The following is a 25,720-nucleotide window of genomic DNA, read 5'->3' as shown; positions in this document are numbered from 1 at the left end:
GTAAACGCATGGAAATAAGCTGGTCACCACTGAAGGGCTAGATTCTGAAGTTGCCAATCAAGGCTTAAGAGGAAAATTACTAAAGTTTTTCTCATAATTGAGAATATTATTTCATCTTTCCCACCCTGTTTTGTCACCATATGATTAATCTTCTCACACCAGGAAAGGGATGTTTGTTTATTTCATGTAAAATTTCTGCACTTCATGTTTTGTTAAGAAAGCTCTTCAAATGCTAACATTTTAGCCTCTTTTTGTTCTTTAGCACCTTCAATGAAGTCAGTGATGTACTCTTCAGTCTCACAATCAAGACCAGCCACAACTGAAATGTATGTTGTTTTAATTATGATGCATCTTTCTGAAAAGAGGGCATTGTCCTGTGAAGGGAAACCATACTAAACAATGCTGGAATTAAACGTAAAGCTTGTGTTTTGAAATTACTTCTGAGCAGACTTTCACATTAACTTCAGCACCAATTGCAATTTTCAAGTGCTTTATAACAGGAAAATGTGTAAATATTTTATGATGTTGTTTAACAATCCTTTTAAACAATAATTTCCAAAAAGGTCACAGAAAATGGAGATTGATGCAAGACCGAGTCCATCCGGAAAGGTAAGTGTACATAACTTAACATCAGGAAAAACATAGGACATTTGGTGCATTGCTATTTATGGCATAAATATAGCCTTATGGTTAGCAGCCTGATTGATTGACTTTATTTTATAACTTTTAACAAAGCATTTCTGTGCTGCAAAAGTGTAATGGATAGTGTGGATTTGTTAAATATGTCTATTAAGTACAAATACCTAACACGTGGTCTGGAATTCTTCACTATTTTAGCAGAAGTATTAACGTATTAATGTTCAAAGGGTCAATGACTCTGCTAAGATAGCGGAAGAAGTAATTTTAGACAAGTTATAACCTCATCTGTAATAATGTGGGCTATATGCTTTCCTTCACCTTTCTTTTGCCTATATTTGTTTTGCCATTCTTCTGTTTTTCCATGAATATGTGATCCCAGATCTCATGATGGGCCCAAATTCCAGTTATTGCCATTGGGAGCAATTTGCTTGTCAGGTGCAAGTATAATATTGTTTTAACAAAGAATGGTCTATTATTGACCTTTGTTTCCTTTACTTTTGATCTTTTTGCCAAGATACAATCTGAAGCATCAATAGGTCCAGCCAGACTATCATTAATAAGTCCACCCCAAGATGGCCGGATGGGTGAGTGCCACAGATTATTTCCTTCTGCAGATTGAAGTTGAGTGTTGATTTCAGCTAATAGTAGCAGTATACAAGATGAATGTAAAAAAACGATAGAATACACAGAATAATAGAATTGTTACAGTCTGTCTACAGCTGTTGTCCGAATGAATATTTCATTTAGTGCCATTCTTCTGGTATCTGCCGATAAGCCTCCAGATTCATCCTTTACAGATAGTTTTTTAATTCCCCTTTCAATGTGTCAATTGAACCTCCACCATAGACCCAGGCAGTGGCTTCCAGATTTTAACCACTTGCTGCCTGAGAAAGGTATCGCTCATATCCTTTTTGCTTTTTCTATCAATTACCTTAAACTTGTGCCCTGTTGTTTTCAACTAGAAACATAGAAGATAGGAGCAGGAGGAGGCCATTCAGCCCTTCAAACCTGCTGCACCATTCCACAATCATGGCTGATTGTCCAACTCAGTAGCCTAATCCTGCTGTCTCTCCATAACCATTGATCCCATTCGCCCCCAACTGTTATATCTAGCTTCCTGTTGAATACATTCAGTGTTGGCATCAACTACTTCCAGTAGTTATGATCACTATTTGGGTGAAGAAATGTCCCAACATCTACATCCTAAATAGTTTACCCCAGATTCTTAGACTGTGACCCCTGGTTCTGGATGCACCCACCATCAGGAATATCAGCCCTACACCTACCCTGTCTAATCCTATTAGAATTTTATAAATCTCTATGAGATCCCCCCTCATTCAACTGAACTGCAGTGAAAACAATCTTAACTTAGTCAATCTCTCCTCATACATCAGTCCCGCCATCCTCAGAATCAGCCTGGTAAACCTTTGCTGCTCTCCGTTGAGAGCAAGAGCATCCTTCCTCAGAAAAGGAGACCAAACCTGCACACAATATTCTATGTGTGGTCTCACCAAGGCCCTGTATAACTACAACAACACATCTATCACGTTATAGGAGAACTACCTGTATACAATGCCTTGGTGAGGCCATACCTAGAACCGCTCTAGCAAATACTCCCCTGAGGACATCAGCCTAGTCCTGCCCAGATGTAACTTGTCCAATTTGTACAGGTCCCACCTCCCCCAGAACCGGTCACAATGTCCCAGGAATCTGAAACCCTCCCTCAATGCCATTTGTTCTGCCACATATTCATCTGTTATATCCTATAATTTCTACTCTGAATAGTATGTGGCACCGGGTGTAATCCTGGCATCACTACCTTTGACGTCTGATTTCTTAACTTTCCTCCTGGCTCCTTGTGTTCTGCTTTTAGGACCTCATCCCTTTCTCTACATATATCCCTTGTACTGATGTGTACCACAACATTGGTTATTCATCCTCACCTTCCAGAATAACCTGTACCTGCTCCGAGACATCCTTGACCTAGCACCAGGGAGGGAACATACCATCCTGGAGTCTCATTTACGGCCACAGAAATGCCTGTCTATTCCCCTTACAATTGAATCCCCTATAACTATTGGAGACAAGAAGACTGCAGATGTTGGAATACAAGGTAGACAAACAGGAGGCTGGAAGCACACAGCAGGCCAGGCAGCATCTGGAGGAAAGGAGTAAGTAATACCCGAAATGTTGACTGCTTCTTTCCTCTAGATGCTGCCTGGCCTACTGTGTTTTTCCAGCCTCCTGTTTGTCTACCCCTACAACTATTACCCTGGCACACTTTTTACCCTTCCTGTCTGCAGCAGAACCGACTGTGGTGCAATGGGTTTGGCTGCCGCTGCTGTTTTCCCCTGAGAGGTCATTCCCCTCAACAGCATCCAAAACGGTGCAACTGTTTACCAGGGGAATGGCCACAGGAGATTCCTGCACTACCTGCCTATCTCTCTTGCTCTGTCTGGTGGTCACCCATTCCCTTCCTGCCTGCAGAGTCTAAGTCTGGCCACCTCTCTATATACGTGCTGTCCAAATACTCTCTGCCACACAGATGCTCTACAGTGTCCCCATCCACCACTCCAGCTCTGAAACTCGAGCTCTGAAGTTCTCAATCCTTTCACCAGTGGAAAAGATTTTCCTGATCTAGCATGTGCAGAACCCTCATGATTTTGAATCAATCTCGTTTCAGCCTTCTCTAGGGAAAACAGTCCAAACTTTTCCAGTCTATCTTTATAACTAAAATTCCTAACCCCTGGAAACATTCTTGGAATCTTTCTAGATGCATAGAGTCATAGAGCTGTATAACATGGAGTTAGACCCTTTGGTCCAACTCGTCCATGCCAACCAGATATCCTAAGTTAATGTAGTCCCATTTCCCAGCATTTGGCCCATATACCCCTAAACCCATCCTTTTCATATACCCATCCAGATGCATTTCAAATGTAATTATACCAACCTCCACCACTTCCTCTGCCAACTCATTCCATACACACACCACCCTCTGCATGAAAAAGTTGTCCCTTAGGTCCCTTTTAAATCTTTCCCCTCTCACGTTAAACTTATGCCCTCTAGTTTTGGACTCTCCCACCCCAGGGAAAAGACCTTGGCTATTCATCCTATCCATGCTCGTCATGATTTTATAAGCCTCTATAAGATCACCCCTCAGCTTTTGACACTCGAGAGAAAATAGCCCCAGCTTGTTCAGCCTCTCCCTACAGCTCAGACCCTCGAACTCTGGCAGTATCCTTGTAAATCTTTCCTGAACCGTTTCAAGTTTTGCAACATCCTTCCTAAAGCAGGGAGACCAGAATTGCATGCAGTCTTCCAAAAGTGGAGTAACCAATGTCCTGTATAGCTACAACATGACTTCCCAACTCCTATACTCAGTGCAGTGTACAATAAAGACAAGCATACCAAATACCTTCTTTACTATCCTATCTACCTGCAACTCCACTTTCAAGGAACTATAACCTGCACTCCAAAGTCTCTTTGTTCAGCAACACACCCCAGGACCTTACCATTAAGTGTGTAAGTCCTGCCCTTACTTGCCTTTCCAAAATGCAACACCTCACTTTTTTTTAATTCATTCATGGGATGAGGGTGTTGCTGGCTAGGCAGCATTTATTGCCCATCCCTAATTGCCCAGAGGGCACTTGAGAGTCAACCACATTGCTGTGGGTCTGGAGTCACATGTAGGCTAGACCAGGTAAGGATGGCAGTTTCCTTCCCTAAAGGACATTAGTGAACCAGATGGGTTTTTCCAACAATCAACAATGGATTAGCGCTCATCGTTAGACTCTTAATTCCAGATATTTATTGGATTCAAATTCCACCATTTGCCATGGCGGGATTCAAACCTGGGTCCCCAGAACGTTATCTAGGTCTCTGGATTAACGGTTATCTAAATTAAACTCCATCTTCCACTCCTCAGCCCATTGGCCTATCTAATCAAGGTTCCATTGTACTCTGAGGTAACCTTCTTTGCTGTCCACTACACTCAGATCATAGAAAAGCTTTAGCATGGAAGGAGACAACTCAGCGCATCGGGTCTGCACAAGCTGAGTAAACTAGCTGTTCACTGTAAGCCTATTTCCCAGAATCTGGTCCGCAGCCTTGCGGATTACAGAGCTTCAGGTGCAGTTTCAGGTTCCTTTGAAATGAGTTTAAAGATTCCTGCCTTAATCACCAAACTGAGTAGCAAATCCCACTGCTCAGTAAAAGAATCTTTGTTTCCTGTCACTGAGCCAATTTGGTTCCACCTCACCACATTTCATTTTTTTAATCATTTGTGGGATGAGGGTTTCCGTGGTTGGCCCAACACTTACTGCCCATTCCAAATTTCCCTTGAGAAGGTGTTGAGGATTGTCTTCTTGAATTGTTGAAATTTATTTGGTGTAAGTAAACCCACAATGTAGTTAGGGAGGGCATTCCAGGATCTTGATCCAGTGACACTGAAGGAGTGGTGATATATTTCCAAAATCAGGATGGTGAGTGGCTTGGAGTGGAAGTTACAGTCCTTCTAGATGACCGTCTAAGGAGCCTTGGTGAATTTCTACAGTGCATCTTCTATATGGTAGACACTACTGATTCTGTACTTTGGTGGTGGAGGGAGTGAATGTTTGAGAATTTTTTAAGTTCATTCATGGGATGAGGCAGCAATTATTGCCCATCCATTATTGCCCAGAGGGCAGTTAAGAGTTAACCACATTGCTGTGGATCTGGAGTCACAGGTAAGCCAGACTAGGTAAGAATAGCAGTTTCATCCCTCAAGGGCGTTAGTGAACCAAATGGGTTTTTCCAACAATCGACAATAGTTTCATGGTCGTCATTAGACTCTTAATTCTAGATTTTTATTGATTTGATTTGATTTATTGTTGTCAGATGTACCGAGGTACAGTGAAAAGTATTGTTTTGTGTGCTATACGGACAGATCATACCTTACATAAGTTCATTCGAGTAATAGAACAGAATACAAAGTATTGCGTTACAGCTACAGAGAAGGTGCAGAGAAACATTAACTCAAGTATATGAGAGGTCCTTTTATAAGTCTGAAAACTGCAGGGATGAAGCTGTTCTTGAATCTGTTGGTACATGTTTTCAAACTTTTGTATCTTCTGCCAAATGGAAGAGAGAATAACCAGGTTCCACAGTCTACCGTAGTGGGATTTGAAATTAAGTCCCCAGAACATTGCCTAGGTCTCTAGATTAACAGTCCGGTGATAATACCACTAGGTCATTGACTCTCCATCTGGTGCCAGTCAAGCGGGTTGCGTGTCCTGGATGCTGTCAAGTTTTTGAATATTACTAGGCTGCAGTCACCCAGACAAGTGGGAAGTATTCCCTCACACTCCTGACTTCTGTCTTGTGGACGATGGACAAGCTTTGAGGAGTCAACCTAATGGTCTTAATTTTTCTTAGCAGTTGTCAAGTCAAATACCTATTAAATTCCATGTAGACAACATGCACTACATTACATGTGAACATATGAACAAGGACCAAGAGTACAGCACTCACAACAACACTCGGCTCTTTGAGCCTGCCCTGCCATTCAATAAGATGATGGCTGATCTGATTTTAACCTCAATTACTCTCATCCTCAAAAAAAAACTTTCAGTTAGTATATCACAGTCTGCCCTTAACAAAACTATGCTGACTGTCCCTGATTCATCCATGCTTCTCCACTGTTGTCCACTTCTGAGTTCAGACTTACTGGCCTCACAGATGTGGGTAATAAAACAACAATGTTGTACTGCACCTTTTTATGAAGATAAAGGATCATTAATGAGCAATCAGAAGTTGTTAATCTGTCACTTTTTAACCCAGGCCCCTGGGTTAATTGGATTAACTAAGCCGGTGGGAATGTGCCTGACAAAAATGACAGAGGTAGACACTCTGATGATGTAGTTGGGCTATTGTTGAGTTTGTACTTCTCTAAATTCTCCTAAGTAACTTGCATAGAAAGTTAGAGGAATGGCAGAGAAAGCAGCAGTGGCCAATCTTGCTCTTTAGAGTTATACAATCATAGAGGTCTATAAGCACAGAAAAGGGTCCTTTGACCCTTCAAGACTGTGCTGGTCAAAAACAAGCACCTAGCCATTCTAATCCCATTTTCAAGCACTTGGCCCATGGCCTTCTGTGCTTTGGCATCATAAGTACACATCAAAATACTTTCTAAAGTTTATAAGGGTATCTACCATGACCACTTTTACAGACATTGAGATCCAGATTCCCACACCCTCTTGGTGAATTCTTCTTTCCTTACATCCCCTCTAAACCTCCTGTCCCTTACCTTAAATTTGTGCTGTTTGGTCATTAGTTCCTCTACGAAGAAGAGAAGTTCCTTCCTGTCTATGCCCCTCATAATTGTAAACATCTCAATTATGTCCCCCCGAGTCCTCTCTGCCCTAAGATAAATAACTCCAGGTTATCCAATCTCTCTTCATAACTAAAACTTGCCAGTCCAGGCAACATCCTGGTAAACTTACTATGAACCCTCTCCAGTGTAATCCCTCCTATAATGTTGGTTCGAGAACTGCACATAATATCTAGCTGCATCCAAACCAGCAGCTTATACAATTCGAAATAAACTCTCTGCTCTTAAATTCTGTGCCTCAGCCAATAAAGGCAAGAATCCCATGTGCCTTCTTAACTACTTCATCTACCTGTCTGGTATTTTAAGGGACTGGTAGACATGCACACCAGTGTTCTTCTGATCCTTAGTGATTTTCAAGGCCCTACCAAGCATCATATATTCCCTTGCCCTGTTTATCTTGACCAAATGCATTCCCTGAAGCTTATCGAATTCCATTTGCCACTGATCAGTCCATCTGACCAGCCTGTTGATAATCTTCTGTAATCTAAGGCTATTCTCCTCACTATTTACCATCCCACCAATTTTTGTATCATTTGCAAACTTACTGATCTGCTACCATCATTCATGTCTGAATATTTATATATACCACAAACTTTCTGATACATCCAGTTGTTATGATGTCCCCTATGATGGAGCTGAGAAACCTTATGCTGCAGGAGGTTTGGGGGTTCTGGCCAGAACTAAGGCCTTGACCCCTGTCTGGTTCCCAATTTTTCTGCTGAAATGATTATATATGCCTTTGGATTTTCAAAATCCATTTGATAAAGTGCCACATAGAAGTTTATTCCAAGCTGTGTTAGCCTGGATTGAGAATTACGTAATGAACAGAAATTCAAGGCCTAAATGAACAGAGAACCAAGGCAGTGCTCAGTCTGTCATGGTAAGTGGACTGTCGGATGCTGAGGGGTGACCTTATAGAGGTTTATAAAATCATGGGGGGCTTGGATAGGGTGAATAGACAAGGTCTTTTTCCCTGGGAGGACATGGGTTTAAGGTGAGAGGGGAAAGATTTAAAAGGGACCTCAGCGGCAACTTCTTCACGCAGAGCGTGGTGCATGTATGGAATGAGCTACCAGAGGAAGTGGTGGAGGCTGGTACAGTTACAACATTTAAAAGGAATAGGAATATATGAATAGAAAGGGTTTGGAGGGGTATGGCCCAAATGCTGGCAAATGGGACTAGATTTATTTAGGATATCTGTTTGGCATGGACGAGTTGGACCGAAGGGTCTAACTCCATGCTGTACAGGTCTATGACTATATGAGTGAGGTGTGATGGGGAGGTAAGGAAAGGCTACCAAGGCATAAAAATGGTTTTGCCGCTGTATATTTTTGGTACAATTTAAATTCAACTGTAAGTCAGCTCTCACAGAATATTTATTTGTTCATTTGAGATTCTAACCATGTAGGTAATGTCTCTTCAGGAAATGTTTATTAAGTAACAACAATACTTAAGGAAACTTCACAAAGCTAAGCAGTCACTTTATTGACTGTTGCTTCCCAATTGAGCCTAGGCAGAGGGTAATAAGTGGTCTTCTCTCTCTCTCTCTCTCTCTCTCTCTTTCTATCCCTATTACTTGTGATCTTCTGCTTCTGGCTTGAGAACAGTCTCATGTCTTCAGTTTCAAACAAGGTATGCACTTCAGCCACTGAAAACAGGTATTTATTAACTCCTTCCACACCACAATCCATGTGCATGATGAGTGACATTATCGCACTTTGATCCAAGTGAAGTGTGACTGGTTTAAATGTTGTGTGATCAATTGCCAAGTGGCTTTTCAGATTTTTGTCACAGCTCTTAGCCCCTAGCTGGTTCCCTAAAATGGGTTTAGCATTCCATGTGGATGAGATGAATAGACTGCCAATTGGTGAAGTGGATGAGGGTTAGGGTGCCAGATGGATGAGGTGAGTAGCAAGCCAGGTAGGTGGATGAGTTCTTCAAGTAGGATCAGAGGTGTGGTGGGATGGTCAGGTGTCAATTTGTGTTGGTTTGGGCAGGATGAAATCAGTGCTGGCTTGGAAGCTTGGTGTCAGGGATGGATTGGAATTGGTGTGGGATTAGGGGAGGGTATCAGGCCTGATGAGATCAAGTTGGAATGTGACAGAGTGTTGGGATAGAGATTGTTGGAGGTAGTATTGGATGGGGGATATAGCATTGAGTTCAACATTGTGTTGGTTGAGGATTGCAGGGAGGTGCTTGTATTAGCTCCAGCAAGCTTGGGAATTGAGTGGTTAGGTCCAGATGCTAGATCTGGCAGGGTCAGCCTTATGGTGGATGAGGTTGGAAGTGCATGATGTTGGATGGGCTAGTAGTTAGGTTGGCAAGGTTGAACTGGCAGTAGCGAGCAAGGGGTGATATTTGGCACTGACACCATGCAACTCCTTGCAAGCTCCTTACAGCAGATCTAACTTTAACATTTCTTATAACCATTCTACACTTTTAAACTTAAATTCTAAATCTGTAAAAATTACTAATAATGTTCTTTTCTCACCTAGTGCACGCCCTGTGCAATGTAACCTATATGCCTCCAAGACTTTTTGATCTGTACATTGTTGCTTTCTCTGATCTGTCTGTCCTGCTCGTAAACAAAGCTTTTCACTGTACTCCATTGCACATGACAATAAATCAGTCAATCAATGTTAAGACAGGGGTGTTCGGGCTCAGAGCAGTGTATTTGGAGTGAATCAGTGGTAATTTACATGTTCAGATTAATAGCTACCCATAAGTTAGAATAGGTTTTCACTGCTGTAATGTTTCCTGAGTAACTATTAAGCATAAGTGAGTCAGAATCCTCCAAATTCTCTGAATTTAAGGGGCATGTTCAGAAGATTCCAGATGCGGGGGAGTTGCTACTTGGAATTTTCAGTTTCCCTGGCAATTCCCTTGGACTTAGCTGCGTGAGAATTTCCACATTGTCCCAATGCACAAATCCTATCTACAATTATCTGGCCATCAGAATATCAGGACAATAGTCTTAAGTAATGAAAGTCAGAAAGAATTATGTTGTGACAAAAACTGATCACAAACCTATCACAGAGCTCTATTCTAAACAAAGGATACAAAATTTAATTCCCCATGTCAGAAGATATTCTTCAGACCGCATTAAGGCTGCCACATACAGTAGAACCTTCAAAATCTTCAGGGATAGAGGTTTTGCTGATAAGTGGCAGCTGCTGCCCAGTAAAGATATCCTTGAACTTCACGGTAACTAATTCAGTTCCACAATCTCTTAATGTAATTCATGTTGAACTGTTATTAGGATAGGCACTCATTATGAAATGCTATTTCATCTTTATTGCCTGGAGCTTTTTTTCAACTATTCCTTTGATTTTCTGGTTAAAAGATTAGCTTCATGAAATCAAAGGAAAATATTTATTCCAAGGCAGCAATGCTATAAGAAAAATATGATATATAGAGGAATGGATTTCAGACTGGGAAAAAATCTGGGAAGAAAGAAGTAGGTCTTGAGCTAGTCGTTTCCTTGACAATATGAGTCTAACTTATTTGAATCTTAACAAAAGCAGCTAGACTAAACAATTGAATTGGCTGCCTCTAAATTCTGAATATTTTTAAAATTGTGGTCACTGAATTTTCCATAAAATTAGACTAATTGCTTGTTGTATTTAGCCAGTACTCTAAAGCCAATTCATTCTTGGAGCAGACCAAAGCATAACATTAAACAAACAGAACACAGAAATGGAAAGCAGTCTATTCAGCCCTACCTGATCTGTGGCTTCAACCGTATTTGTCTGCCTGCTCTATATCCTTGAAACCCTTGCCCAACAATAATCTAATGATTCTAGTCTTGCAAATTTAAATGGAATATAATGAAATCTGAGTTTATATTGGGTACAGTACATTAATTAACCTCAGGCCAAATGGCCTCCTGTTCCTTGTTCATCTGGATGCATGATTGAACAAAATGCAAGATCAGGCTGTTATGTGACAAGTAACATTCATGTGACACAAGTGCCTTGTAATGATCATCTCAGTAAGGATTCCAACCATGTCTTCTTGATATTCAGTAGTATTGCTATTGTTGAATTACCCACACTGAACATCCTGGAGTTGTCAGTGACGAGAACTAGAACTGGGCCAGCCATACAAATGCTGTGGTTACACTAACAGGTAAGAAGCTAGGAATTTTGTGGTAAAACTAACTGTGATCAACAAGGTACAAGTGAGGAGCGTGATTGAATATTCTCTGTTTGCCTGGACATGTTTCAACAATACTCAAGAGGTTCAACACCATCCAGGACAAAACAGGATTTGCCGCTTGACTGGCACTTCACCCACCACATACAGCATTCAGTCTGTCCAAAATTGATGTGCTATGGCAGCGATGTAACATCTACAAGATGGAGTGCTGTACCTCGCCAAAGCTCCTTGGAAAGCACCTTCTGAACAGAAAACCTCTAGTGTGAAGAACAAGGGCAGCAAACACATGGGAATACCATGAACATCATTTTCTGAAGAAGGGTCTAGGCCCGAAACGTCAGCCTTCCTGCTCCTCTGATGCTGCTTGGCCTGCTGTGTTCATCCAGCTCTACACCTTGTTATCTCAGGAAAACCATGAAGTGCAAGTTTCCTGATAAGTCACACACTTTCCTGACATGAAACTTCATCCTTCTTTCTTCACTGTCATGCTGAGACAGTCCTGGAACTCTCTACGTAATGCAGCAATTCAAGAAGACAGCTCATCACTAACTACACTAGAACCACTGGGGATTGACAATAAATGCTGGCTTAGACTCTGAATTAATAATAAAAGAAATCTAAACTAAACAAAGGGCCAAGATCAGCTAATCTAAGTTTGAGCTTGACCGTCTAAAATTTCCCATTCCATGGCAATGCCCAATGAAAATATCCACTGTTCATGTTTGTTCTTGGGACAGAAAAGTGGTTTAAAGCATAATTCTGCTTTGCTAAATATCAATCTATAGTTCATATCAGTTTGAGGAAACTGCAAATTGGTCAGATTGTGTTTTTTAAGATCTCATTGGCTGTCATATTAACAGGATTCAATAACCAGTTTACAGAATTGACCAGTGTCTAAGTGCTAGTTCTTAGAAATAGCTTATAAGACCCTGGTCTTATGAACAACATGGTTGATTTTTCTTTCTTATCTACAGATTGTGGTGTTAGCTTCCAAAATGTTGTGCATCTTTTGAGTGCAGTTTTATTTTCCTCTCTGTTCTGATTAATATGTAATAGTGTCTGTATTTAAACTAGCTTCCTTACCTTTCCTCCTCCTGGATTTCAGAAAAATTGTACAATTAAGTGACACATTTTTTTCCTGCAACTAGTTTGCACAGCTGTACAAGCTAACACTTACAACGCCTAACATCCTGCCTGAAATATAAATGTACAGGTACCTTTCTACATTCATTATGTGAGAGTTACTACAGAAGAAGCGAAGCTAAACAGAATTTTCTGCTAATTCACAAAGCTGAAGAGAACTGCTTTGTGTGTGTACTCTAAATTAAAAGAAAAATAGACTTTTCTGCAATTCACCAAATCTTGTGGTTGGTTGGCTCGCCAAGCTGGTTCATTGTTTTTCCGCAGACATTTCATTACCCTGCTGGGTAACATCATCAGTGCAGCCTCTGATGGCTGCAAATCTACTCTAAAACCTTATTCATCAAATCTGGTAACATGTAACTGAAGAGTTCACTTGTGTCAGTCATTTACAACCATCACGAAAGGCCCTAAAAGATATCAAAATCAATGGAACGTTGAATATATTGAATTACCAGTTCTTCATTTGTCCTTAAATTTTTCAATCTTCATTTAACAATGTATGGGATCAGATAAGGCAAATCACATTTATATCCAAATAATGAACTGTTCTTGAGCCCAGATCTTAATACCACTGGTAAGGGTAAGGAATACCTGTATAAATAAACTTCTTTCTGATTAAGAGTAGATTAAATTCTCCGGCATTCAGATTGACTACTGACATCACTTTGTTTTTTAAGAATAAACTACCTTCTGAGAAAACATTTCAAAGCATGTATAAAGCATGTAGATTGACTTCTAAGCCGTAGTCAGCATTTTGTTTTAACTTTTCCTGAGGGCTTCTATGTTGATTCGAAAATGTTTAATTTTAGCTCTTAGCTACAGTAAGTCCTGTTAAATTGAAAGATATCAAAAACGTGGTAGGTAATGTTCTTTTTATAGTATCTCCTGCAAGCTCCTGAACCATCTTACCGCCAATCCTGTTTCTTGAAGGTCTTGGTTGCCACACATTCTGCACTCTGATCCTCCAGGTCACTGTCAACCCTTCTTCCCAATGACGCTACAGATTGGGGCCTGTCTTTAACCCTTTTAACCCACCCTCTCACTTCAGACCCTCAGACTTGCATACTCTCTTGCTCCATACTTGCCCTTTCACCAATCCTTGTTTTCACCTAACCTCCTATTCAGGATTCTTCCATTCACTAATTCCTGCTTCACAACTCATTGTGAGTTTCAACAAGCAGCACTGCATCTTGTGCTTCTTGAGGCAAATGGGAGCATTTCTTAAGAATAAAGTTGATTGTAACGGCTCCAGTTTGGCACTCTTGCAACATTGCGGCCTGCACTTTCATAAATCCAGAGCTTTGGCCATGAATTGGATTTGGAACCAGATTAACTGATAACAAAATTTCCGGAGAGGGAAGCAGTGAACAGGAGAGTTGACGAAAACAACACATTGGAATTTTGGCAAGAAAAGGGTGGGTTAGCAGTCAAGAGTGGCTGCTCCAAAATGGTGATGATTGGGTTATACGGTCCCAAGTTAGAGCAGTAGCAAATGACTTTGAAATGAATCTCACAATGCTAAATGTGACCTATTAAGTGACTGATGTTAAAGTAAAAGAATGTTAAATAGGGCAAAATTACACAAGGACTTAGTGTACTTAAGGACCCTTTTTGCTCGTTCCATCTTTGCCACCACTGTTCGACCTTTTAGAAACATAGAATCATAAAATTTTAAGTTACAGAAGGAGGCCATTTGACCCATCATGTCTGTACTGGCTTCCAAAAGCGCTACCCCCATTCTCCAGACCTATCTCCGCAGCCCTCTAAATTTAGCATTCCTGCATCCAGGAAAAAAGTATACATGCATTATTTTTGCAACAAATCTACTTTGTTTCCATTATATATAGTTAATGGAAAAAGTACTGATATGATTCTATTGTCTTGTTATGCGAAAACAGTTTATTTATGAAACCAAACTTTACTGTTGGTTTAGGTACAGTGCCTTACAGAGGAATGAATAAAGTAGGAGCTTTTAGGTATGTATTGGAAAGTCTATCCCACATTTGGAAATACAGCAAACTTTTTTTATTAACTGACACCTAGGGGACCAGGAGTGATCAAATATTCTGGATAATCAAAAGATATGCTATAACCACAGTAAACCCTGACCAAGTGAAGCTTCAAGACATCAACATCCCTCAAAAAATCTATGTAAAAACATCAACACCTCCTAAAATCAATGTAAAAACACAAAGTAACACAAAGTAATGGAGTGGATATACACATCACTGTTATACTTACAGCATACGTACTTACTGGCTTATCAAGTGCCGGTTGATAAGGTGCCGATTTAAACAAAGTTTGCTGTAGTCTTATCAAATACTGATAAATTGTTTTAACTAGTGACCCGTGGTCTTCTTTTTATATTTACTTATTACAAAAAGCAATGAAAGCAAGTGTTTTCATGTAAAGAAATGAGGAAGATGTTGTTAAACTTAAAAGGGTTCAGAAAAGATTTACAAGGGATGTTGCTGGGATTGGAGGGTTCCTGGAGTTTCAGAGGCTCAGGGGGTAAACTTATAGAGGTTTATGAAATCATGAGGGGCATGGATAGGATGAATAGCCAAGGTCTTTTTCCCATGATAGGGGAGTGCAAAACTAGGCGGCATAGGTTTGAGGTGAGAGAGGAAAGATATAAAAGGGACCTAAGGGGCAACCTTTCACACAGAGGATGGTGCGTGTTTGGACTGAGCTGCCAGAGGAGGTGGTGACACAGGTACAATTAGTCTTTTTCTGTGCCGCATAACTTTATAACTCTATGACTCTATATCAGTTCAGTAGAAATTATTGTGGATTTTCTATGATCACTGTAAGTCATCCAGTCTCAGGCAAGAATGTGTTAACACTTCTTTAAACTGTGACATATTGCATAGAGCTTTACAATAAAGTTCTGCTGTTTGTATACACACCCATCACAAATTTATTTACCTGTCAAGAAATGGTTGATTGTATGGGGCACTGCATTGTTTGTTGGCCACACAGTATTCTGGCAATGGCACTGAAGACTTAGGCTAGCCATGTCTCTTGCCAAACTGTTACAAGAACATAAGAACTAGGAGCAGGAGTAGGCCATCTGGCTCCTCGAGCCTGTCCCGCCATTCAGTAAGGTCATGGCTGATCTTTTTGAGACTCAGCTCCACTTACCCGCCCGCTCACCATAATCCTTAATTCCTTTACTGTTCAAGAATCTATCCAGCCCTGCCTGAAACACATTCAGTGAGGTAGCTTCAACTGCTTCACTGGGCAGGGAATTCCACAGATTCACAACCCTTTGGCTGAAGAAGTTCCTCCTGACCTCAGTCCTACATCTGCCTCCCTTTATTTTGAGGCTATGCCCCCTAGTCCTAGGTTCACCTGCTAGCGGAAACAACCTCCCTGCCTCCACTTTATCTATTCCCTTCATAATCTTATATGTTTCTATAAGGTCTCCCCTCATTCTTCTAAATTCCAATGAGTATAATCCCAGCCTACTCAGTCTCTCCTCATAATCCAACCCTCTCAACTCTGGAATCAACCGAGTGAATCTCCTCTGCACCCCCTCCAGCGCTAGTATATCCCTTCTCAAGTAAGGAGACCAAAACTGCACACAGTACTCCAGGTGTGGCCTCACCAGGACCCTATACAGCTGCAGCATAGCCTCCCTGTTTTTAAACTCCATCCCTCTAGCAATGACAGACAAAATTCCATTTGCCTTTTTAATTACCTGCTGCACCTGCAATCCTACTTTTAGTGATTCAGGCACAAGGACACCCAAGTCCCTCTGCACAGCAGCTTGCTGTAATTTTTTACCATTCAAAACATAGTCCATTTTACTGTTATTCCTACCAAAATGGATGAACTCACACTTATAGTACAGCACAGTTATAGTTATAGTACAGCTAAAACCCTAGCATCTATCTAGCAATATGGGAAATTGGCCAGATATGTCCTGTTTATAAAAGGCGGGACAAATCCAACCCAATAAATTACTACCCAATTATCACTTCTTCATCTTCAGCACAGTTATGAAAGGGGTTAAAATTGAATCAGAGATAGTAGGAACTGCAGATGCTGGAGAATCCAAGACAACAAGGTGCAGGGCTGGATGAACACAGCAGGCCAAGCAGCATCATAGGAGCAGAGAGGCTGACGTTTCGGGCCTAGACCCTTCATCAGAAAAGGGGGAGGGGAAGGGGGTTTTGAAATAAATAGGGAGAGAGTGGGAGGCGGATAGAAGAGGGATAGAGGATAGGTGGAGAGGAAACAAACAGGTCGAAGAGGCGGGGATGGAGCCAGTAAAGGTGAGTGTAGGTAGGGAGTTAGGAAGGGGATAGGCCAGTCCAGGGAGGACGGACAGGTCAAGGGGGCGGGATGAGGTTGGTTGGTAGGAGATGGAGGTGCGGCTTGAGGTGGGAGGACGGGATAGGTGGGAGGAAGAACAGGTTAGGGAGGCAGGGACGAGCTGGACTGGTTTTGGGATGCGGTAGGGGGAGGGGAGATTTTGAAACTTGTGAAATCCACATTGATACCATTGGGCTGCAGGGTTCCCAAGCGGAATATGAGTTGCTGTTCCTGCAACCTTCGGGTGGCATCGTTGTGGCACTGCAGGAGGCCCAGGATGGACATGTCGTCTGAGGAATGGGAGGGGGAGTTGAAATGGTTCGCGACTGGGAGGTGCAGTTGTTTATTGCGAACCGAGCGTAGGTGTTCTGCAAAGCGGTCCCCAAGTCTCCGCTTGGTTTCATCCAGCCCTGCAACACGCAATAAGAACCAAAAAAGAATCCCCCTCGTCCTCACGTACCACCCCACCAACCTCTGGATCGAACGCATCATCCTCCGACACTTCCGCCATCTGCAATCCGACCCCACCACCAAAGACATCTTTCCCTCCCCACCCTTATCTGCTTTCCGGAGGGACAACTCTCTCCGTGACTCCCTTGTCCGCTCCACACTCCCCTCCAGCTCCACCACACCCGGCACTTTTCCCTGCAACCGCAGGAAGTGCTACACCTGCCCCCATACCTCCTCCCTCACCCCCATCCCAGGCCCCAAGAAGACTTTCCACATTAAGCAGACGTTCACCTGCACATCTGCCAATGTGGTATACTGCATCCGCTGTACCCGGTGTGGCTACCTCTACATTGGGGAAACCAAGCGGAGACTCGGGGACCGCTTTGCAGAACACCTATGCTCGGTTCGCAATAAACAACTGCACCTCCCAGTCGCGAACCATTTCAACTCCCCCTCCCATTCCTCAGACGACATGTCCATCCTGGGCCTCCTGCAGTGCCACAACGATGCCACCCGAAGGTTGCAGGAACAGCAACTCATATTCCGCTTGGGAACCCTGCAGCCCAATGGTATCAATGTGGATTTCACAAGTTTCAAAATCTCCTCTCCCGCTACCGCATCCCAAAACCAGTCCAGCTTGTCCCTGCCTCCCTAACCTGTTCTTCCTCCCACCTATCCCCTCCTCCCACCTCAAGCCGCACCTCCATCTCCTACCGACCAACCTCATCCCGCCCCCTTGACCTGTCCGTCCTCCCTGGACTGACCTATCCCCTTCCTAACTCCCTACCTACACTCACCTTTACTGGCTCCATCCCCGCCTCTTCGACCTGTTTGTTTCCTCTCCACCTATCCTCTCCTCTATCCCTCTTCTATCCGCCTCCCCTCTCTCCCTATTTATTTCAAAACCCCCTTCCCCTCCCCCTTTTCTGATGAAGGGTCGAGGCCCGAAATGTCAGCCTCTCTGCTCCTATGATGCTGCTTGGCCTGCTGTGTTCATCCAGCCCTGCACCTTGTTGTCTCTTATGAAAGGGGTTGTTGTTAGTACTATCAAGTAGCACTTACTCAGCAATAACTTGTTCACTGACATTCAGTTTGGGTTCTGCCAGGGCCACATTTCAGCCTATTCCAAACATGGAAAAAAGAGTCCCAGCCACCAAGAAGGCTAGTGAGAAACATTCCTGACATCTGCTCCACAGTTATTGATTTGTGGAATTTTAGTTAGGTAGAGCTAGGTCTACCCCATTTGGTGGACATGATTTTGGAGAAGCAAATAAAACTAGAGCCAAGATTCTGGATTTTTTCACTTCAGATATTTATCCAATTCTTTTTGATGTTGTTATTTAATTTTCTTCTATCACCCTTCTCGGCAGTACAGTATAGATTTTAACAACTTGCTGAATAAAAGACATACAGTTTTATGCCACATTTGTTTCAGTTGAGTTCAATCTGATTCCTCTGGTCACTGCCACTTTTTCCATAAGAAATAATTTCTTCTTATTTCTGTCAGTTTTTCCTGTATAATGAGCAGAGTCTTTCCAGACCCTGAACAGCATAGGCTATGGCAAAGAATGTTGAGCAAGGCCTTTCTTGAATTCAAGCCCAACAAGTTGCATTTCTAACCAAGTCCTGGGCATCAAAATGAGATTCTCATTAGTGAGTGGTGGGAGGCTTAATAGTAGGGATTATCATTTGTTACCACCCTCATTTCTAACTAATCTCACCTCAGTAATATGCAGGCTCTCATTATCCCACTCACTGGATAGAAGCGAGATACTGAGAATTCCCATCATGAAAGTCTGAGCAGGTATCTGGTGACTGCAGTTTGCAGCTTGCTTCACCGGATCTTAATCTTGTACAACCAGAATCAACATCTCAGTGCATAGCCCATGGGCAATGGCTAAATGCACACCAGGTTCACAGATGCTAGCATCCAATTCGTGACAGCCCCTTGCATCATCATGACACATATATGGTCCATTTACAGTACACTTCTGCGCTTCAATGCTGCAATTTGGAGCACACTGGCACTATTCATTGGAATGCTCCTGCAAGGATACTTTGAGCATTGGGACTGGTGCCCAAGCCATGGACTGGACCAGGCCACATCTCAAGGCTGTTTGTTTGCTGTCTTAGTGCTCACTCACTTTGAGCCTAACTGGATATTCACAACATCCCTGCTGAGCTTTGTCTTGATTTTATGCTTTGCACTTTAGATATTTACAGACCTTCTGTCTTGTCTTAGAATTTAACTCTGACACAGCCAGGCAACTTTTTACGTTTGTCAGCAGTCATCGATAAGGGGCGTGGACATTTGCTGAATGGCTCAGTCCTACATTAATCTCACACTTGCCCTATGTGCCAGCTGTGTATGTTCCATGCACACTGCATGTGCATCAACTGAGTGGCCAGAGTCAACACAGTGTGGAGCTGGAGAAATACAGCAAGTCAGGCAGCATCAGAGGAACAGGAAAGTCAACGTTTTGGGTCAGGACCTTTCATCGGAACGGTTTTGATGAAGGATCCCGATCTGAAATGTCAACTTTCCTGTTACTCTGATGCTGCCTGACCTGGTGTGTTCCTCCAGCTTCACACTGTGTTGTCTCTGACTCCAGCATCTGCAGTTCTTGCTTTAACTGAGTGACCATGTTTCAGAGTCTAAGAGGAATAGTGCCCAGTCAAGAACACGAAGACCCTCTTCAGTCAGAGAGTCTGAGCACAGTAATACAAAACAATAAAGCACAGGAACAGGCCCTTTGGCCCACGAAGTCTGTGCCGATTCCTAATCCTTATTTAGACCCGCTACTGATTGCCCATACATGGTTTCTGTCCCTCTGTTCACCTCCCGTTCTTGTGTCTGTCGAAAGACGCCTTTAACATTGCTAACGTGTTTGCTTCCACCACCTCCACTGGCAGTGCATTCCAGGCACCCACAACCCCCTGTGTGAAAACTTTTCCCTGCACTTCTCCCCTAAACTTTCTCCCCCTCAGCTTGAACCTGTGCCTTTTGTTGCTGGCTTTTCCACCCTGGGAAAACCACCCTAACTACCCACCCTATTTATGCCTCTTATAATTCTGTAGACTTCTATCAGGTCGCCCCCCTCAGCCTCCATCTTTCCAGTGAAAAAAAATCCAAGTTTATCCAACCACACTTCATAACTTAAATCTTCCAGATCAGGCAACATCCTCATAAACCTTCTCTGCACCCTGTCCAAATCATCCATGTCCTTCTGGTAGTGTGGTGACCAAAACTGATAAGAGCCGCCTCTGATATCTGTCCAGGAGCTTAGGAGATGGCCAGGGCAGTAAGGATCCAATTGCCTGTCAGCCCATGGATCCCAATGCTGGTTGTCTGGAGAGTTCTGGGAACATATTTGAAAAGTTACATAGGTATCAGCAAGGTGTCTGGTTACTCATCATTCAGGGCTTTCTGCCTAAATTGGTCAAGGTCATGGGCCAAGGTCAGTCCTGGGGGTCTGTCCAGTAAATTTCAAGATGGGGCTTTAATGAGGGGCTGTGGCTGCAGGATGGAGGCAGATGATCTCATTTGTGCAGATTGTGGTCAGAATGTTGACTTGCAGAGAGGATTACAGTACTGAATGGAGAGCAACTCAATATGTAAGCAGGAGAGATGATTACACATGGGAGTGAAAGAGGTCATGTGGGAGTGATGGGGTTCATCAATTGTGAGCAGAACCCTGGCTTCCATGGGGGAACAGTTCACTACTAGACTTAGCATGTTTACTTGATATGCCTGGGGCTGGAGAGTAAAGTGAACAGATGGAGACATAGATAGATAGGTTGGTGCCGACGTGGGGAAATGCGAGGCCTATGGGGCTGCCTGGGAGGGCTAGTAGGAATGGGATTGTCTGGGAATTCACAGGATGGAGAGGCTGAGCATGAGCTTCACTGTTTCAAGAGCAACTGCTGTTGCCTTCATTGTGTTGTAAATAACAAGTGTACAACGGAGATAAAAATGGCTGAGACCTGGACTGTGTGGCATAAGTGCATTGTTCTGTGATGGCATTTTAATTTCTAGCAATGTGAGGCCCTTCAAAGGGTAACACTATTACATAAACCACCGTATGAGTGACGCATGTTTTGTGAACCTTAGACATTAGCCTACTGTATGCAGTCCATATCCTTGCCCTATGTACTCCTGACCATATCATGCAAGATCATGAGTGAATCCCACTTATGCCTGTGATGCAAAAGCTTTGTTTGTCTAACTGGAAAGCTGGGGTTGCCAAAGTAGTGAAGACCTACCATTTACCCATTGCTGGTGCATGGTGCAGGAGCTGCTTCCTTCACACCTTGGACCATTGAACATCGAGTCATGACAAGAATGGGTGGAGTGTGAATCTTCAATGTTGTAGTTGTGGCTAGACAGAGACTTGCATGCAGAGCTAATGGTGAAAAGAGAACACATTTATAAATATTATAACTAAATAGATTATAAATAAATGCAAAATTATTTACACTCTAGTGTCACCTATGCCACCTATATGCCCTCAAAAGACTTTGTTTTCTTTCCTTCCTGCTGCATCTCAGTACATTCCTGAATTCTGCAGCTGGTTCAGAGGGAACCTGCATTTTAGTGAAGCCCATTGACCTTGGAAGTGTGGTCAGATGGCCTCAGAGGCTTTTTTGTCTGTCAGACCCAGACATGCTGAATGTGTACCGCCCAGAAGCACGTGCACCCTCCTCGGCTTGAGTTCCTACAGGTCTGAGGCTGGCAGACAGGGCAGAGGTTGAAGGTCTGACCATCTCTGGAGTGACCTGAGAGGAGACTTCTGAGGGGCCAGTGTGTGTGGTTCTTCCTGGAGCTGGGTGCCTACTGGCACCACCCTGTCTCCTTGTGAGGAAGGAGTGCTTGGAGTGAGGTCAGGATCTCTTGTTCCCCTGTCACCTTGCCATTAGTGCTGAGTACAAATGGCTAGAGCGATGGAGTGCACGTCTGTGTGATCTGCCAGACTGTGAGACTGCTGGATTTGGCTTTTCATGGCAATCGCTAGTCTGTCCATAGAGACAGCCAGATGCTTACTCACTTAAGACAGCAGCGTGCAAACTGCGTTGCTGCAGACTTGCAGCCTCTGTGTTAGACTGCCCGGTGCCCCATCCAAACCTGCCTGCTGTTGCTGTGCCTGCTTGTACACCTAATTGCCCATGTGATCCTCTTCTGCCTGGGGCTAAGTAGTTGCCCAGTCTCCAGCTGTCCTGTGAGTGCAGTGACCTGAGCCGTTTCTCCCTTGACCAGCTGTGGAAATGCAGCAGTGAGGTGCTCACGAGCAGGTGCTCCTGAGTCTAATCTAAATAAAATATTCACTGAAGTGTAAGTAGTGAGCAGGCGGCAGCCTTCCCAGTGTTTCTGTAGAGGCATCTGTGCTCTCTTCCTCAGAGGTGGATGAGGGCACGTCTTGCAGGGAGTCCCTCTTGTCCATGGCTGCTGTGCACAGGCTGCTGTTGCCTGCAGGAGACAAAGGAAAGGAAGCATTGTAACCAAGGGACAGGAATTTTAGGATAATGGGAGAGTAGAACAGCAACAAACACTACATCTTCCCTGGTTGCTGGGACATTGAATTGAATTAGACTTACAGTCACATGTACTCACACGAGCAGAGTGAAAAGTTACAAATTGCCACTTCTGGCACCATCTTAGGTACAGGGCAGAAAAAAAGGAAAACAAAATTCAAAAGTGAATCATTACAGTCCTTCTTATTAAAAAGTGGAAAAACAAAGAAACACAGTTAACAGTTCAACACCGCAGTCCATAAGAGCCTGGCCATGCTGGTCTTGTACTCCACACAAGGGCTCGACCTCCCCCAGTTCAGGCTTGACCTCACCCTCTTCACCATCTCCGGCTGCCTTCACCCGCTTGTGTATGGAGGTTTTCAGCATCTCCACAGTAGCAGTTCGTCTTTGCCTGTCAGAGTGAAATGCCTGTCCTTGCAGTAATGAATATCCAGCACCCTGTCACCCATTCTTGGCTGATCAGCCCTATTATAGACTGTCCTTCCCTGTTATGAGAGAAAAGGAGGGATTGAGTGAGGTGAAAGTGTTTGACACAGCTGTTAGTCCTAATGCAGATGGAGGAATTGCAGCGAAATGTCCTGAGGGAGTGAGAAGGGGACCTGGAGGGTTAGTAATACTGGGGTTTGGGTTGGCTTGGAAAAAGTAAAGGAAAATGTTGCATGCATTAGTGAGAGTTATAGATCATGAGCCTCAGTGCGATGTTAATACAGTAGCAGGGATAGAGTGAATGTGAATTTGCAGATAGTAGCACTTAATCTGGTGGAGCACAGAAGGCCATTGACCTTACTCCTGCATTGCTCAGCATTTTTCTAGACCCTGGACACAACACCTAATCTTTTTGTTGTGTGATTGCTTTGCTCTTAGCTCTGAGATCATTTGCTCCTTACGCTGTTGGCATACAAGTCATTCTGTTTGGTAGCTTCACCAGGTTGACACCTCATTTTTAGGTATGCCTGGTGCTCCTGGAATATCCTCCTGCACTCTCCATTGAACCAGGGTTGATCCCCTGGCTTGATGGTTAGGGTTGAGTGCAGGATATGTCGGGCCATGAAGTTGCTGATTATTTTGGAGTACAATTCCGCTGCTGTTGATGGCCCACAGCGCCTCATGGATGCCCAGTCTCGAGTTGCTAGATCTGTTCAATGGCTATTCTATTTTCACAGTGATTGTGCCACACAGTATGACAAAGGATTTCCTCAATGTCAAGGCAGGACTTTGTCTCCACAAGGACTGTGCAGTGATTACTCTTACCAATACTGTCATGGACAGATGCATTGGCAGCTGGCAAATTGGTAAAGATGAGGTAAAGTATGTTTTCCTTCACCTCCTGCCACAGATCCAATCTGGCAGCTATGTCCTTTAGGACCTGACCAGCTCGATCAGCAGTGCTGCTGCCAAACCATGCATGGTGCTGGATGCTGAAATCCTCTACCCAGAGTACATTTTTCGCCCTTATAATCATCAGTGCTTCCACCAAGTGTTGATCATCAGCTGAGGGATTACGGTACATGTAGTTCAGCAGGGGGCTTCTTTGTACATGTTTAATCTGAAGCCACGAGACTTCATGTGGCCAAGAGTCAAATGTTGAGGACTCCCGGAGCAAATCCGTCCCAACTGTACTCTGCCCCCACCTCTGCTGGGTCTGTCCTGCCGGCCGGACAGGACATATTTAATGATGGTGTAAGTGGTGTCAGGGATGTCTTCTGTAAGGTATGGTTCCGTGAATCTGACAATGCCAGGCTGCTACTTGACTAGTCTGTGAGACAGCTCTCCCAATTTTGGCAGAAGCCTGCAAATGTTGGTAAGGAGGACTTTCAGCATCCAGAGGACTGCTTTTGCCATTGTTGTTTCTGGAGCCGTGATCCTGGTCATCCAATTAAAGATGTCTCCACGACTGCGAATTTTGTGATAAGAAATATCAGGGTCCTCCACCTAGTTAAAGCATCATTAAATACTACTACTTTTGTAAAAGCTCATAAAGTCGATGATGTTATTTACTCTTACCTTGAAGTGGCATAGAACCATGGTGTGTACTTCTGATTCTGAACAATAAGATTATGAATTTTTGCCCAAGTGAAGGCTGCTTGGTTATTAAAATGGCAAATACAAAGTGTTTGTGATTCTGGCAAGGTCATATGAACTCCTGAGCATTGACAATGACTCAAATAGAGATCAGTGCATGATAATATTAATGGTTCAGAATTAGAGTGGAAGGAAAAGAAAATGTAGGCACTATGGAAAATCTCACAATCCAAACTGCTTCAAATTCAACCCCATTTGAATTAAATGGAAAGAAATATGTAGTGTTTTTTAAAAGGGCTGTTGATTCATTGTCACCCATTTTGTACTGTTACCAAAGACTAATGTCATACCCATAATCCAATCGTGAAACCAAGAACAAAAATTGATATAATTTACAACAATTTGTATAGAGTTCAGAAATAGAAAAGATGCAATGAAAATGCTCTTTAAAGAAACTACAAACTTTTGTCACATGTTTTCTGTGAAAGGTAATGCTGTGTTAATAACAACTGAGAAAGAATTCACTGTTGTGTTTTTTTCCTCTACTTAAAGGACCTCAGGCCTCTCAACACCAGTGCAACAAATTGGGCTTTCAGGCTCCTTGTCATCTACTGCTCTGAATCATGGGGAAGGAGGATCCCGGGACAGTTCAAGCTATAGAAATATACAATCCTATCTTCCAACACAATCTTCATCACAGCCATCTGTCTCAAGGCCTCTCATAACCATGTCAAATCTTCTCATGAGCAAGTGTCATTTTTCATTTTCTACTTGTTATTTGACCAAGGTGTACATTTAATACATAAACTTATATGTGGGGTAAGAAAGCAGATTAAATTGAGTATAATACTGAATTATTTTATTAGTTTGATTAGCTATAATGCCATCTTTAAAAATAAAAGCATAGTGGAATTATTCTTGAGAAGGATGAACTATGTATGACTAACTAAGGAAGTTAAGGATGGTATCAAATTAAAATAAAAGGCAAACAATGTATTGAAGATTTATGGTAATCCAGAAGATTCAGAAAGGTTTAGAAGTAAACATAGGATGATTTAAAAATTGAATGAGAACATACATAATGAGAGAAAA

The 25,720-nt window shown here is 42.9% G+C and overlaps 1 protein-coding gene across 1 annotated transcript in view; it reads left to right on the top strand.

Moving 5' to 3' along the window:
* LOC125484443 (probable E3 SUMO-protein ligase RNF212) overlaps window positions 1-25,427 on the top strand; it is a 79,130-nt gene extending 53,703 nt beyond the window's left edge. Inside the window, exons 6-10 of the mRNA XM_048603229.1 lie at window positions 263-326; window positions 564-609; window positions 1,154-1,223; window positions 14,241-14,283; window positions 25,181-25,427. Coding sequence (XP_048459186.1) covers window positions 263-326; window positions 564-609; window positions 1,154-1,223; window positions 14,241-14,283; window positions 25,181-25,427 — 470 coding nt within the window. The remainder of the gene's footprint in view (window positions 1-262; window positions 327-563; window positions 610-1,153; window positions 1,224-14,240; window positions 14,284-25,180) is intronic.
* The last annotated feature ends 293 nt before the right edge of the window (window positions 25,428-25,720 follow it).

This window comes from Rhincodon typus, chromosome 1 (assembly GCF_021869965.1).
Source record: "Rhincodon typus isolate 14 chromosome 1, sRhiTyp1.1, whole genome shotgun sequence".
NCBI lineage: Eukaryota > Metazoa > Chordata > Chondrichthyes > Orectolobiformes > Rhincodontidae > Rhincodon > Rhincodon typus.
This window is presented reverse-complemented; position numbering and strand designations above follow the sequence as displayed.